Raw genomic sequence first — 13,300 nt, 5'->3', positions numbered from 1 at the left:
TGCCCATTTACACCACAAAGAACTCATAACCCACCTGCTCTCAGCAGCCAGAAACACCATAACCAGACACTGGAGAGACCTGTCAGGAGTAAGCATGGACCAATGGTATCAAATAGTATGGGAAACAGCCCTACTAGAAAAATTAACTAATAAACTGAAACTGACACGGGGACAAACAGAAGAAGATGCCTTCACCCCGGTATGGCTCCCCTTTATCACACACACAGCCCAACAGGACAATGACAATAATCCACCAACAGCATACAAATCAATATGGCTAACCTGATCCAAAACACCCACCCACCTCACTCACACACGAAAACAAAGATCACCACAGCCAATCACAAGCAAACAATCACACCCTAGGCCAACCCCAACCTCTCTCACCACCAAAGGAACACAAGTGAACAACACAAGCACGCTGACACCAAACTCTACACACATTAAACATAATAGAAACACCGCCACCCAATCCCACCCTTATCCATCTTCCCTCTCTCCACCCCCCTTTCTCTTTTCTCTCCTTTTTTTATTTTTATTTATATTTTCTTCTCCCCCTAATGCCTCAACAAATGAAACGGATTTGTAAAAATGTTACATGGGGAAAAATATATATGAGGCACTACACTTCTGTAAAACAAGAAAATCCTTAATAAAATATTAAAAAAAAAAAAAAAAAAACAAAGTAGATCCTTGCAGAAAGCAGGATTGAACCCCTCATTGTGCACAGCTGATGGGTGGCAGGGTTCAATCCTGCTTGGTCGTCATCTCCCACTTGCCATCATTGACAGGTGAATGGGGCCATCTACCTGCCAGTCACAAGACAGATGATTGACAGGTGGAGCATCTGCAGGAGATGAAATAAAGGTAGACAAAACAGGGGGTGGGTATCTTCAGTACCTGGTAATGAGGTAACTGCCATTCTTGGAAAGGAAATGCCATTCTTGTCTGGCGTGGCAGAAAGCTAGTGCCCTGCATTTATATGTTTTTAAAATAAGTCTTTTACACCATTGCTTATCTCCACCTCTTGCCTTAGTAAGATTTGTGATGAGGCTAGGCATTAAAATCATGAGTTTTAAAATAGAATTATCTTAAATATGAACCACTATTAGTAATTGCCACAGGTTTGTGTGTAAACCTACTGCTTAAAATTCCCTTTTCAATCGAAGTTTCTTTTTAATAATTCAAATTTGCTCTTCAAAATGGCTGTCAGTGCCGTCTTAGGCATGCCTACTCGGAAGTAAGAAACTGAGCTCAACAGCCTTTCTCCTTGGCAAAACGCATGTAGTACAACAACAGCCCATTAAAAAGCCGTTTCTGATCTTATTTCTGTCACCGAGGCGCGCTCCAAAAAATGTCTGATGCATCGGTGGAGATACGAGAGGAAGCCACTAGTTCTGTGGCAAACCACAAAAAGGGAAGTAAAATACCTACCGCGAGAAATCAAAAAGAAAACCACTGTAGTGGCTTCGACCAGCGGTTACAACAAAGGCAGCGAGATCTTGCTTACGGTTGAGAACGAAATCTGCAAAAAAAAAAATTGTTATATTGAGTGTGCGCGTAATGTGGAGAGCAGGAAGGGGCACTCCTTGCACAGTGCAAGGAGGCGAGTTCTCGACAGGCGCCGTGCATTGGCCAGCCAGCGGCTGCTTACGGCAATCCTATCCCGTCGCATTTTTGAGAGCTCTACATTTGCTGCTGCCCATCAGAGGGCACCCAGCAGCGTGCCGACTACATTTCCCACAAGCCACGGCTCGGGCATCCTACGGTGGCCCAGAGCGACGCGAGCGAGCTTTCGCCTCGGCTGTACCCTCTTTAAGAATTAATCAGCTGACTGATGAGAGGCTCTTCAAAGCAGCTATGACTACTGTCAACAGAGGGCTGTCAATGGGCTATTGTGCACGGGGCTGCTTCCTCCATGGTCCTTTTTCAGGATCATTCTCAACTCTTCACTAAACACTCGCCCAGCCCTCATAAAGCCACTTCCATGAGAACAATTTTCTCAGCCCACATTTTTTTTAAAAAGCGCGATGTCACCTTTTGTCGTTGTCATTATTTCGCTAAAAACATTCCTTCATTGCCTTTTTCGAAAAACACCCATTGCAGTTTTGCCTTTTTACTCTACCTGCTGCATCGATAACTTTCTGTTCCTACAGAAAGATCCACGCCCCCCCCCAAAAAAAAAAATACTGGTTAGCGGGGCATTCAGAATTTACACAAATGCAATCCTCTCCCCTGTTAACAACGTTTCTGATACGTCAAGTCAAGAGGAAAGACACCTTAAAAAACGAGTTTCAAAACACATCCCCGCACCCAAGTGTTAAGTTAACTCTCTTAACTTAGATGCAAAAAACTTATACTGTATATACAGTTTATATACATGCACTCATCGGGATAGTGGTAAAGGGTGGAGGCTACTTGAAGGAAGACGATCCAGGAACTGTGTATCTTGGCAAAAAAGCCCCGCACCCTTATCCAGACCGGGAATACAAACAATGGAAAAGGGCTAGGTGTGTGCGGACGGGTCTCCCCGACCGTCCCCTGCTATCATTTCACCTTGGAACTCCCTAAACAACTTAACCGTGTTTAGTGGTGGGTTTGGGTTAACACTACCACGCAAGTCTGTAGCTCTCCCTCACTCAGCAGAATCATATCCGGACACGAGACTCCTTTTAAAATATTTAAATTAGTGTTTGCACTTATTCCAAGTAGACAAACATCAGTCCGATTGCTTTTGGAGGAAGAACTCTACTAGATAAAAACACTAGAAAAGATACGAGCATTTCAAAGATATTGACGTTTATTCGCCTGCCACAGCCATAGAACTGCAATCCCCATGATCATTTTTAAATAAAGCTAAAGGCAAAGCGCACATTTAAAAGCCTTAAATTGAGCTGCGATGGGGTTGGGGGGGTGATCCTATGAGGATGGGGGGAGGTGGAGACAGAGGTACCAAAGTGCCCGATTATATATACATATATTTGTTGCTAGTGTGCTCTCCGTGTTGCTAGGATCCCAGGTTGTTTTTATAATTCTTACAAAGTATTCTAGAGGTGCTTTTTACTTTCCCACTCAATACCACAAGCCGTCAGATTGCAGCTCCGCATCTTCAATTTTGCATCCACAACGCTTTTAATTAATATCTTTATTAAGGAAGAAAAAAATCTGAAGAGGGGAGATGGGGGAAAAACAACCTCAGTTCTTCCAGCAAGATGGCGATGGCACGTACATTTAATCTCCTAACAACAGTTAAGCACTCCCACAGGACTGACAAATTAGGGTTAACACATTTAAAGAAACTGCCCTGCACCCCAATTCGTCACCTACCTTTCCCCCCTCCCCGATAACTTTTGTCGAGAAAGTATTTCTAAGTAATAGGATCGACTCCACCTTGAAAATCCAAGGAGGAACAAAACAGCCTATGTAAATCTCGATAAACATTTTTGTGGGGGTTCAAAGTGATCCGGGGGCGGGGGGACAGGTGTAGTGAAGGAATAGGGGGGAGTTTCTGAAAAGGCGCCGACCCTAGGTTGACTAAGATATGGGGGCTTCGCGTCCCCCCTCCCCAGTCCTTTCCTATATAGGCATACTTGTTATTATTTAGAAAACCACTGCGGCCAGTGAAATACTTTTTGGGGGAACAAGAGTTAGCGAGGCAAACTCCCCCTCTGTCCCTTTCTACCCCTTAGGTCAAGCAAGGCAGGCCTGTGCCCCCCACCCTGGTCACAGACCCCCAAGTCCAAGCAGGGGGGCTGCCAGGTGCTCCTTGGGGGAGGGGATGGCTGCAAACTTCCCATCCGACAAAAAGGAAAGTTTTCGCAGCGCTAGGGCTTCGGGGAGGGGGCGTCTGGAGGAGGGGGTCCACGGGATGGGGGGCAAGGGTCCCCCTAAAGACCCCCCACCCTTGGGGGAGTCACTCCTCCCCCCTCCCCGGCCAGGTCTGAGCTGAGCCTCGCCTGGCTCGGGGCTCCCTGTGTTAGTTGGGGTCTGCTCCCGGGGCCCCTGCGCGGCTCTCGGGGCGCTCAGAGGGCCGGGACGGGGGTCCCCCGGTGGCTCAGGGGTGTCCCTTGGTCCTCGCCTTTCCCCCTGCCGGGGCTCCCCTCGGCTGCTCGGCTATGGGGGCGCAAAGGGGAAATGTCGCCGCGCCCCACTCGCACCCAGCGCCGTTTGGGGCGCCCTGAGGAGGCGCGGGACGGCGGGAGAGCGAGCCGGCGGCGGGGCCCAAGAGCTCAAGGACCGGAGCAGCCGGCGGCCGCGGTGCGGGGCCCAGGAGGCGCCGGGGGACGCGGGAAAAAGCCGCTTTAGGCGGCGGAAGAAACACAGATGTCAGCGGCGCGGCGCCATTCGGGGCCTGAACAGGCAGCCAGCAGCCCTGTCCTCACCGCGGTCCGCGCCTGAGCGCTAAATACCCGGATGCGCCGGCTGCTGCCTAGAGAGCCAGACGCAGAGCGGGAGGCACAGGCAGCAGCGGCGGCGGCGGAGGAAGGAGGTGTCCAGTGGCGCCCCGGAGAGAGAAGCGGGGAAAGAGGGGGGCGAGCAGGGCCTGGGCCGCTGGACAGAGCTACGCCAGCGAGGGCTGACCGTGGCCGCTTGCCCGCGGAAGAAGCTGGTCAGGTGCACAGCAGAAGCCTGAGCCGGGAGCTCCTTAAGTTTCCGTGGGGGGCATTCGCTGGGACGGCTGCCCAGACCACACCCCGCCAGCAGGAGCCTTAAGGGGGGCGACAGCCACACTCGCGCGTGGTGTTGTTTTAAGCCACGAGGAGACTCTTTGAGGGGGGTGAAAAGTGTTGCTCCCCTCATCAACAAGGGAGGAGTCGCACGTGCACCCGTGGCAGAGGCGAAGAGCCAGCTTTCCTGAAGGGAAACTTCCAAAGCGAGGATGACCGAGAACTCGTCCACGGCACCTGCTGCCAAGCCCAAGCGGGCCAAGGCCGTCAAGAAGTCGACGGACCACCCCAAGTACTCGGACATGATAGTGGCCGCCATCCAAGCCGAAAAGAGCCGAGCTGGCTCCTCGCGCCAGTCCATCCAGAAATACATCAAGAGCCACTACAAAGTGGGGGAGAACGCCGACTCCCAGATCAAGTTGTCCATCAAGAGGTTGGTGACGACAGGTGTTCTCAAGCAGACAAAAGGCGTCGGCGCCTCGGGGTCCTTCCGCCTGGCCAAGGGGGATGAGCCCAAGAAAGCGCCCGTCAAGAAGGCCAAGAAGGAAGTCAAGAAGGCCGCAACACCCAAGAAAGCAGCCAAGCCCAAGAAGGCTGCTGCCAAGTCGCCGGCCAAGAAGCCCAAACCTGCGCCCAAAAAAGCCAAAAAGAAGCCAGCGCCTGCTCCAAAGAAAGCCAAGAAGCCAAAGACTGTCAAGGCTAAGCCAGTGAAGGCGTCAAAGCCTAAAAAGGCAAAAGCGTCGAAACCCAAAGCAAAGTCCAGTGCAAAGAAGTCGGCCAAGAAAAAGTGAAGTGCAAGCTTGGGACCTTCTTTCTTGGACTTTCTTCTTGACCTCTACTCTGTAAATAGATTCCTTCTTTGTTCTCTACTCCTTTCTATTGCAGCTTTATAAAAGACTGAACTATTCTGCCTATAATGCTTTCAATCGATAGCTTTTTTAAATGACACTCATCAATATGAAAGTCCCCCCTTTTTTTTGTTTGAATTTTTTCCCCCAATTAGAATTTTTAAAATAGATTTCTGTGTTCATCTTTCTTCTCCTCCCTCTTAAAGGTATGCAATACTTGTTTGTGTTTTGAGCATGAGGGAAGACCAGGTCAGATAAGGGAATATTTTAGTGTTCCTATTGCTTGGAGATGATTTTTAGAAATATTTGAATTAAGAAAGGGACTTGCATTGGATGACTTTCTTAGCCAAGGCCCTGAAATGGTGGGATTAAGAAATGTAACTAATAGTGGAAGCCACCCAAAATGGAAAAGGGTAACTTCATTTTTTACAGAACTTCAAAATTTCATGGTGGATAAGATTCTAATGTAACTGCATACATGTAGGATGATGTCTTTCTAGCCCTGGGATGGACTGAGATAAGCTTTTCACTGCTCTTTCAAGGGGAGGACTGTGCTGTTGTCTGGAGTGGGTGGTAGAGTTGGAGACAAGGAATTAAAATGAATCATGGGGCGGGGGGAGATCCTCTATTTAAAATCATGATAGTTTGACCACAACAAAGTGGGGATAGAGAGAAAATTTAATTTCCTGTCTCTTTCCAAACAAGTCTGACCACTGTCTTGGTCCCTGCCATCTTCCAGGTGTTAACAGAAGCTCCATTCTTCCCAACCCTTCAGTGCCTATCCACAGCTTTTTGTGTTTAAAGCCTTGTGTCTGCAGTGCATCCTACACCTCCAGCAATCTTTATTTTTTCAGTTGTGGATCTTGAATGGGGGAGGGAGGGAAGAATGAATGTAGAGGGGGCAGTTATTGAGGTAACTTTATAAATCTGTGTTACCATTGCTTAGGTTTGGGATTGGGGTTTTTTCCCATGAGGAGGGGGAATGGAAAGGATAATTTTCAGTACTCCCATTTTTATTTTTATTTTAAAAAGATATGCTTGTTTAAACAACGGAAGATTCTCATAGGACTGATAGCTGATTGTCCATTTTATTTTGTATGTGTAATTTTGTGCAAGAAGAATTTAGCTGTCTTTGTAATTTTAGAGTTAAAAATAAAATGTAAACAGCATAATGGCTTAGGTTTCCAACGGTGTACTGTCTTTTGCAATACAGCTATATAAAACAACATTGAAAATTCAGGCTCAGCTGTACATTCTCAAAATGGGACCATGCACGGTTGATTCTGTAAAGTTTGAAGGGGAGGGAGAGAGTTCTGCATCAGTGAAAGTGCAATGGAAGGAAACAAACTTCTGTTGGTATCTAAACTATGGGAACACTTTCTTGGGTTATTGTGAAGAATCTGGATGAATGGAAAGTTTCACCATGAAAACCTCCACATAATTAGCCACTAGATGGCAGCCTAGCAAGGCATGATCTCACTTTACAATGGAAAAAAGGCAGTTAAGAAATAGTTGTGTGTTTCACAAGGAAAAGGCCAACCAATTTGCAAGTAGGTTCCTTAGTCCTATGCAAACTGATCCACAATATGTGGCAAGCATGTTTCAGCAAATGCAGTGATTAAGTGCTATGGAATGTAAATGTATTTGTGAGCACAATAGACACGTGCATGAAAACACAACTGTCAATTTCAGTTCTACTTTTTCATTTTTTCAGTCTTAAATTCTCCACATTTCTGCAGCAGTTTGGTGGTGTTGTTTTTTTAAAAAAAAACCTCATGAAAAGCCACCAGCATTTTTAATTTCTCCTAATCACATTTTTGTATTCAGCTTTAACCAATGTACACTCTTCTTTTTTGCAATGAATTGGTCATATGCAATTTTGTATGTTACTTCCATGGATACATTCATTTTTATCCACACTTTCCACTAATATATGCATTTTTGCAAACTGTTTACTTGGAGAACTACATTACAAAATTCAGATAAGTATGAATTTTTAAGGATGGCTGTATTTCACCTGTATCATTTTGTAAAGCGTCGGTTCAGTAGATCACACATTTAGTGTTAAAGGAATTGAATTTCTCTCCCCTCGCTACCCAACTTTGCTCCTTGAGGTGTGTCCATTATACAGTGGTGCCCCACAAGACGAATGCCTCGCAAGACGAAAAACCCGCTAGACGAAAGGGTTTTCCGTTTTTGAGTTGCTTCGCAAGACAATTTTCCCTATGGGCTTGCTCTGCAAGACGAAAACGTCTTGCGAGTCTTGCGATTTTTTTTTCGCTTCCCCCCCTTTTTCTAAGCCGCTAATAGCCTTTTAGCCGCTAAGCCTTTAATAGCCGCTAAGCCGCTAATAGCGCTAATCCGCTAATAGGGTTGCTTCGCAAGACGAAAAAACCGCTAGATGAAGAGACTCGCGGAACGGATTATTTTCGTCTTGCAAGGCACCACTGTATGTTTAAAACAGTGCTTCATTCTAAAGTCCACATGGCAAACACACTTCCCATCCAAACACTGGTTTGCCACTACATGTTGTTCTTATACTTGCCCACTTCACTGAAGATAATTGTGGGGGAGGGGAGCAGTTACTTTTCTGTTGCATAGTAACACAGTGAGATGCCCCAAGGCCCATGCTGGTCTACAATTGCTGTTTCGAGTAAGAATAAAGGACAGCATACATGGAATGCAGGAAACAGATTTACAGAATGAATGCATCGGATCCCTTGAAATGCCCGTGAAGTTCTATGAAATTTAAAATCAATGAAATATGTGTGGCATGCTTATAGATAGAAATTTTAGGTGGGAAAGGGACTTCTCTGCTGATCACCATATTACGACTTCCCCCATGTAAAACTAGGTCCTATCCAAATTCAGAATTTTGGTCCATTTAACTTTGGCTGTCTACACATTACTGGCTTAAACTGCAGCTAAACTGTTATTTCAATTGAGATTGAAGCTGGTTTGTGGGGAAAGGCATCTAAAGGTACTTGATTTTAACAAATTACAGGTTACATGTGGATTGTGGTTAATGCTGTGCGTACACCATTTCTCCAATCGGTGATGGGAGCACTGGATGCTCAGTAAACTGGTGTACATAGCCTTAGTGTTGTCTACCCTGACCAATACAGACTTGTCAAGTTTTCATAAAGGGGTCTTTTCCCATCCCTAGTTGGAGAGGCTGAGAACTAAACCTTGAGACCTTCAACATGCAGAGTTCTCCACACTGATATCCTACATGCAGGGTTAGGAGCTTCATGTGGTTTCCAATGTGGGGTCCCATGCAGGACCCACCCTGTGGAATATGTTGGATGCTGATGTGTGTCTGCATATTGTGTAGTGCATCCACCACAATCTCGTAATACACATTTCCTCATCTGCTTGTGATGCAGATCAGGTACGACCATGTAAAACCACTGCCTCAGGCCAGTGCGCTTGTTAACTGCATTTTGCTAGTCTTTGTAGTGCACTGTTATGTGCAACATCAGGGCCAATGGGTGCTGCTCATGGTGCAAGTTTTGTGCAACACTCACTTGACTTCACCCTCATAAAAATGCCATCCCATGCTGTTTTCTGTTCATCCCACATTTTCTCCAGAAAATTTGATAAGTGAAAACAACCAGGGGAATGATAAATCTGTATTGAATTGTGAGTAGGTGTATGGGGCACTGTTTTGATGAGGCTGACGTGCAGACACTGAACAAAATTTGCATGCATGAACAGCTCTGGGTCCACACTATACTGCCATGTTGAAGGTCCCAGTGTCACCAAGCAGAATGCAAGAGTGCGGACAGAACACAAAAGATAGTTTCAATTTGGGGCTCTATTCCGATAACGTTCTTGGTGTCATTTTATAAGTTGAGTTTCGAAAGTTGGGTGCCCAGCCTGTGCCTGGCAAAGGCACGAGAAACCCTACTCTATGACCAGGAAGAAACTGCAGGCAGCTGTCTCTCCTGTAGCAAGTGTTTATGGCTAGGGCAGCCAGAGACAGACAAAGTGAGCAGATTCTGGCTGAGTAGATAGATAGCTTGTAGCACAGGTTGGGTTGGGTAGTGGGTAAAGCTCAGGGTAAGCCAGTGTGGAATATAAAAGAAAGCTTTGTTCTAAAGCACAGCTGGTAGCTGTGGAAAACAGATGATCCAAAAAGAAAATTCAGTATATGTATCTCTGATGAAGAATTCTGTTGCCTCTCCCCCAGCTCTCTGCCCAAATCCTAATCCAGTTTGAGATTTCCAATGCTTGCATTTTCAACACAAATCTATGGCTTAACTAGTAGAGGCCGCTGCTTACTCTAAATATATAGAGATTGGATTGGTTTCAGTTTGTGCTGCTACCTTTTATAATGAGTTATTAATCCATTATTTCATTGTCTAGTAACATAATTTTGTGAGTAAAATCCAGAGTGACAGTGGTGGTGGTGTTGCTATTAAAATGTTTTTTGCGTTCATGCAAGCTCCTAGGTTGACTTACAGATGCACACTTAAAACAGAATTTAAACAATTAAAACCTATAAAGAGTATATTAAAAGTAGCAAAGGTTTATAAGGAACTGCAATTATTATTTTTTAATGAATGGGGATAAATTGGATTTAGGCTGCAGTCTTAACCCTACTCACTTGGGACTGAACCCCATTAAATCCAATAGGACTTACTTCTGAGCAGATGTGGTTAGGATTGCATAGCAAATTAAACCACTGCAATACTTTGCCAGCACATTGCACACATTTATACAAACAACATCCACTTAGGTGTGATGCCGGAATCTTCTGGGAATAGTCGCAGACAAGGACTCAGACTCTCTGAGCACTTTTAAAAGAATGAAGAAGGAAAGAGGCAAGCAAATGTGAGGTTGTGTAACTACAGAGGAGGGAAACACATCTCTCTGCCAATGCTTCTGTGAAAGGTGGGAGAACAAACAGCTAGATCATTCATTATCAAATTCAAAAGATGGGAAGAAGGTGCTGAAGATCCCAGGCTAAGCTTCAAGTCAGTTGACTCCATAAATTTCTTCCAGACATACAAATTTTATAAAATTAAGGATAATTTTCATTGCCCTGCCACTGATGCCAATCATATCAATTATTCAGTACTCTGTCACCAACAACATTCACCTCTCACATTGTTCTGATCATGTGACACACTTTCTTAAATCCCTGCACTGACTTTCTGCCTGTTCCTGCATCCAACACAAGTTCCTTGTCCTTCTTGTCAAAGCCATCTATGTCCTTGCTTCTCTCTCTGCTTTTATGTTCCAATAAATTCCTGCCCTGTGGTCTTCACTTCTCCAGCCCTCCTCCTCCACATTGACCACCATCCACAGCTTTCCAGCACACTTCAAAAGACTGCTTTTTGTCCCTTACTGACCCAAGTGCCTCCTCTGTATAGATTTTTTAAAAATGTAAGCTCCTTATGGCAGGGACCTGTCCATCCACTGAAGCTGAATGCTGAAAGATTCAGGACAAAACAGACAGATGAAAGGCACATAGTCAAACTATGGAAAAAGCTCCCACAAGATGATGTGATGACCACCAACTTGGATGTCTTTAAAAGTAAAGGTAAAGGTAAAGGTACCCCTGCCTGTACGGGCCAGTCTTGCCAGACTCTGGGGTTGTGCGCCCATCTCACTCAAGAGGCCGGGGGCCAGCGCTGTCCGGAGACACTTCCGGGTCACGTGGCCAGCATGACATCGCTGCTCTGGCGAGCCAGAGCCGCACACGGAAACGCCATTTACCTTCCCGCTAGTAAGCGGTCCCTATTTATCTACTTGCACCCGGGGGTGCTTTTGAACTGCTAGGTTGGCAGGTGCTGGGACCGAACAACAGGAACGCACCCCGCTGCGGGGATTCGAACCGCCGACCTTTCGATCGGCAAGCCCTAGGTGCTGAGGCTTTTACCCACAGTGCCACCCGCGTCCCCTGTCTTTAAAAGAGGATTAGACAAATTCATGGAGGATAAGGCTATCAATGGCTACTACCCATGTTGGCTATGTTCTCCCTCTACTGTCAAAGGCAGTATGCCTCTGCCTGCCAATTGCGAGGAATCACAAGTGGAGAGAGTGCTCTTGCACTCAGGTCCTGCTTGGGAGCACCCTTGGGGTATCAAGTTGCCCTCTCTACGGACAGGATGCTGAAATAAATGGGCCTTTGGTCTCATCCTGCAGAGCTCTTCTTATATGCTTACGCTCTGCACTTTCTTAAGCACTAATGCATGTGTCATGAGTGCACACACACCCCTATTATTTTATGTGCTGAACTAGGCACTTCAGTTTCTATGGAGCCCACATCTGAAAGCATCAAACTTCTCCACCAAACCTCCCTGTCCTCCTTATCCTGTAGTTCTCATTTATTTCTATCCAACCCTCCAAGCTCAGGGTTTCTTCCTTCCCATTTCACCTTCTCAACCACTTGTGGTAGGTTAGGCTGAGAGATAATGGTGACCATATTCCCAAGAAAATTTTGTCACTGAACAGGAATGTGAACCTTTCCATACACACACAGTCTAGCCTAACTCTGGATATCTGAAGGTGGGGCCAGCAGTGCAACCCTGCTTCCAGTAATCTCTCTTTCCATGGGAGGAAATTCCCCTTTTAGAAGTGCACTGTTTCATAAAAAATAATTCATAATGAATGGACACAGTAGAAATCAAATGCACTCTGACCTACAAGTGTACATGTTATATACAAATACCGGTATATAGGTTGATAATAGGTGAACAGATTAAACATTCCAGCAAACAGCTATTGTATTACGGTATTTTAATATTTTGTTGGAAGCCGCCCAGAGTGGCTGGGGAAGCCCAGCCAGATGGGTTGGGTATAAGTAATAAATTATTATTATTATTATTATTATTATTATTATTATTATTATTATTATTAGCTAAAGCCTACTGCCCCAGAACAGAGCCTCATATCTCTCCCTCTCTGGCTTATTTTCTAAAGCACATCATCCTTAGCTAGGGTGCAGGTGACAGGGGGTCAGAAAGACATTTGCCCCTTTCAGGACCTTCCCCGTGTTTCCTAGCCAAGCCATTCAGAAATCAGACAGATATCTCCCTACCGAAAGGAGGATCTTGCCACACCTGGCCAGCATGTAAGCAGCCCTCTTAGCTCCATGAAACCTCTTCGGTCGAAACCTCTAATCTTAGCAACGCTCTTATTGTCCCTCATCCTAGCACCCTAGGCCGCTTCTAGGGATCGGCGCAGCACCTTTTGTGCCGCAGGTCCTGCTGACCGGGACGTAGGAAGCTGCCTTATTCCAAGTCAGGCCAGTTCAGTGGCCCATCTAAGCTCAGTACTGTGGACACTGACCGGCAGCAGCGGCTCTCCTGGGCTTCATAAGAGAGAACGGAGTGAATCTGGAACCTTTTTCCTTCCAAAGCACCTGCTTTGCCGCCGGTATGGAACTTAAGACCGAACAACTATTAATTTATTTTAAAAGTTTAGATCGCTTAAAAAAAAAAAAAAGAAAGAGTGTGTGAGGCGGGAGGCGGTAATAAGCATTTGTCGTCTGCACACACAAAACGGTCCCGACCCGGATCCATGCCTGCAGTTCGCATACGGGGGAAATGTCCCATGGAAGCGAATGACAATCCTCCCCCAAGTATAAATTGAAGCAGGGTGGGGGGGCTGAATAGATATGGATGGAGAAAAGGGCTAGCCCAAATACACCACCGTAAGGTCCCGCTCCATATCGTGCACTGGAAGCTTGCGTTAAAAATCATGGAAACTTACCCCCCAAAAAGCAGTGAAAGTCATATCCACGAAGCTGAGATTGGCACCTCTCCCCGCAGCCCG

General features: G+C 46.0%; 1 protein-coding gene and 1 long non-coding RNA gene across 2 annotated transcripts; one reads left to right on the top strand and one right to left on the bottom strand.

The window, feature by feature from the left end:
• Positions 1-723: 723 nt before the first annotated feature.
• LOC114605922 (uncharacterized) lies at positions 724-13,300 on the bottom strand. Its single transcript, XR_003708698.2, has 3 exons — positions 13,238-13,300; positions 1,435-1,525; positions 724-847 (listed from the first exon to the last, which is right to left on the bottom strand). It is a non-coding gene; the product is annotated as an uncharacterized LOC114605922 (long non-coding RNA).
• On the top strand, positions 4,424-6,754 carry H1-0 (H1.0 linker histone). The gene has a single exon (XM_028747621.2). It carries the CDS (start codon positions 4,880-4,882, stop codon positions 5,456-5,458), a length of 579 nt encoding a protein of 192 aa, XP_028603454.2. The 5' UTR covers positions 4,424-4,879; the 3' UTR covers positions 5,459-6,754.

The sequence above is a fragment of the Podarcis muralis genome, chromosome 10 (assembly GCF_964188315.1).
Source record: "Podarcis muralis chromosome 10, rPodMur119.hap1.1, whole genome shotgun sequence".
Lineage (NCBI taxonomy): Eukaryota > Metazoa > Chordata > Lepidosauria > Squamata > Lacertidae > Podarcis > Podarcis muralis.
The sequence above is the reverse complement of the archived record's forward strand: the minus strand, read 5'-3'. Positions and strand labels throughout refer to the sequence as shown.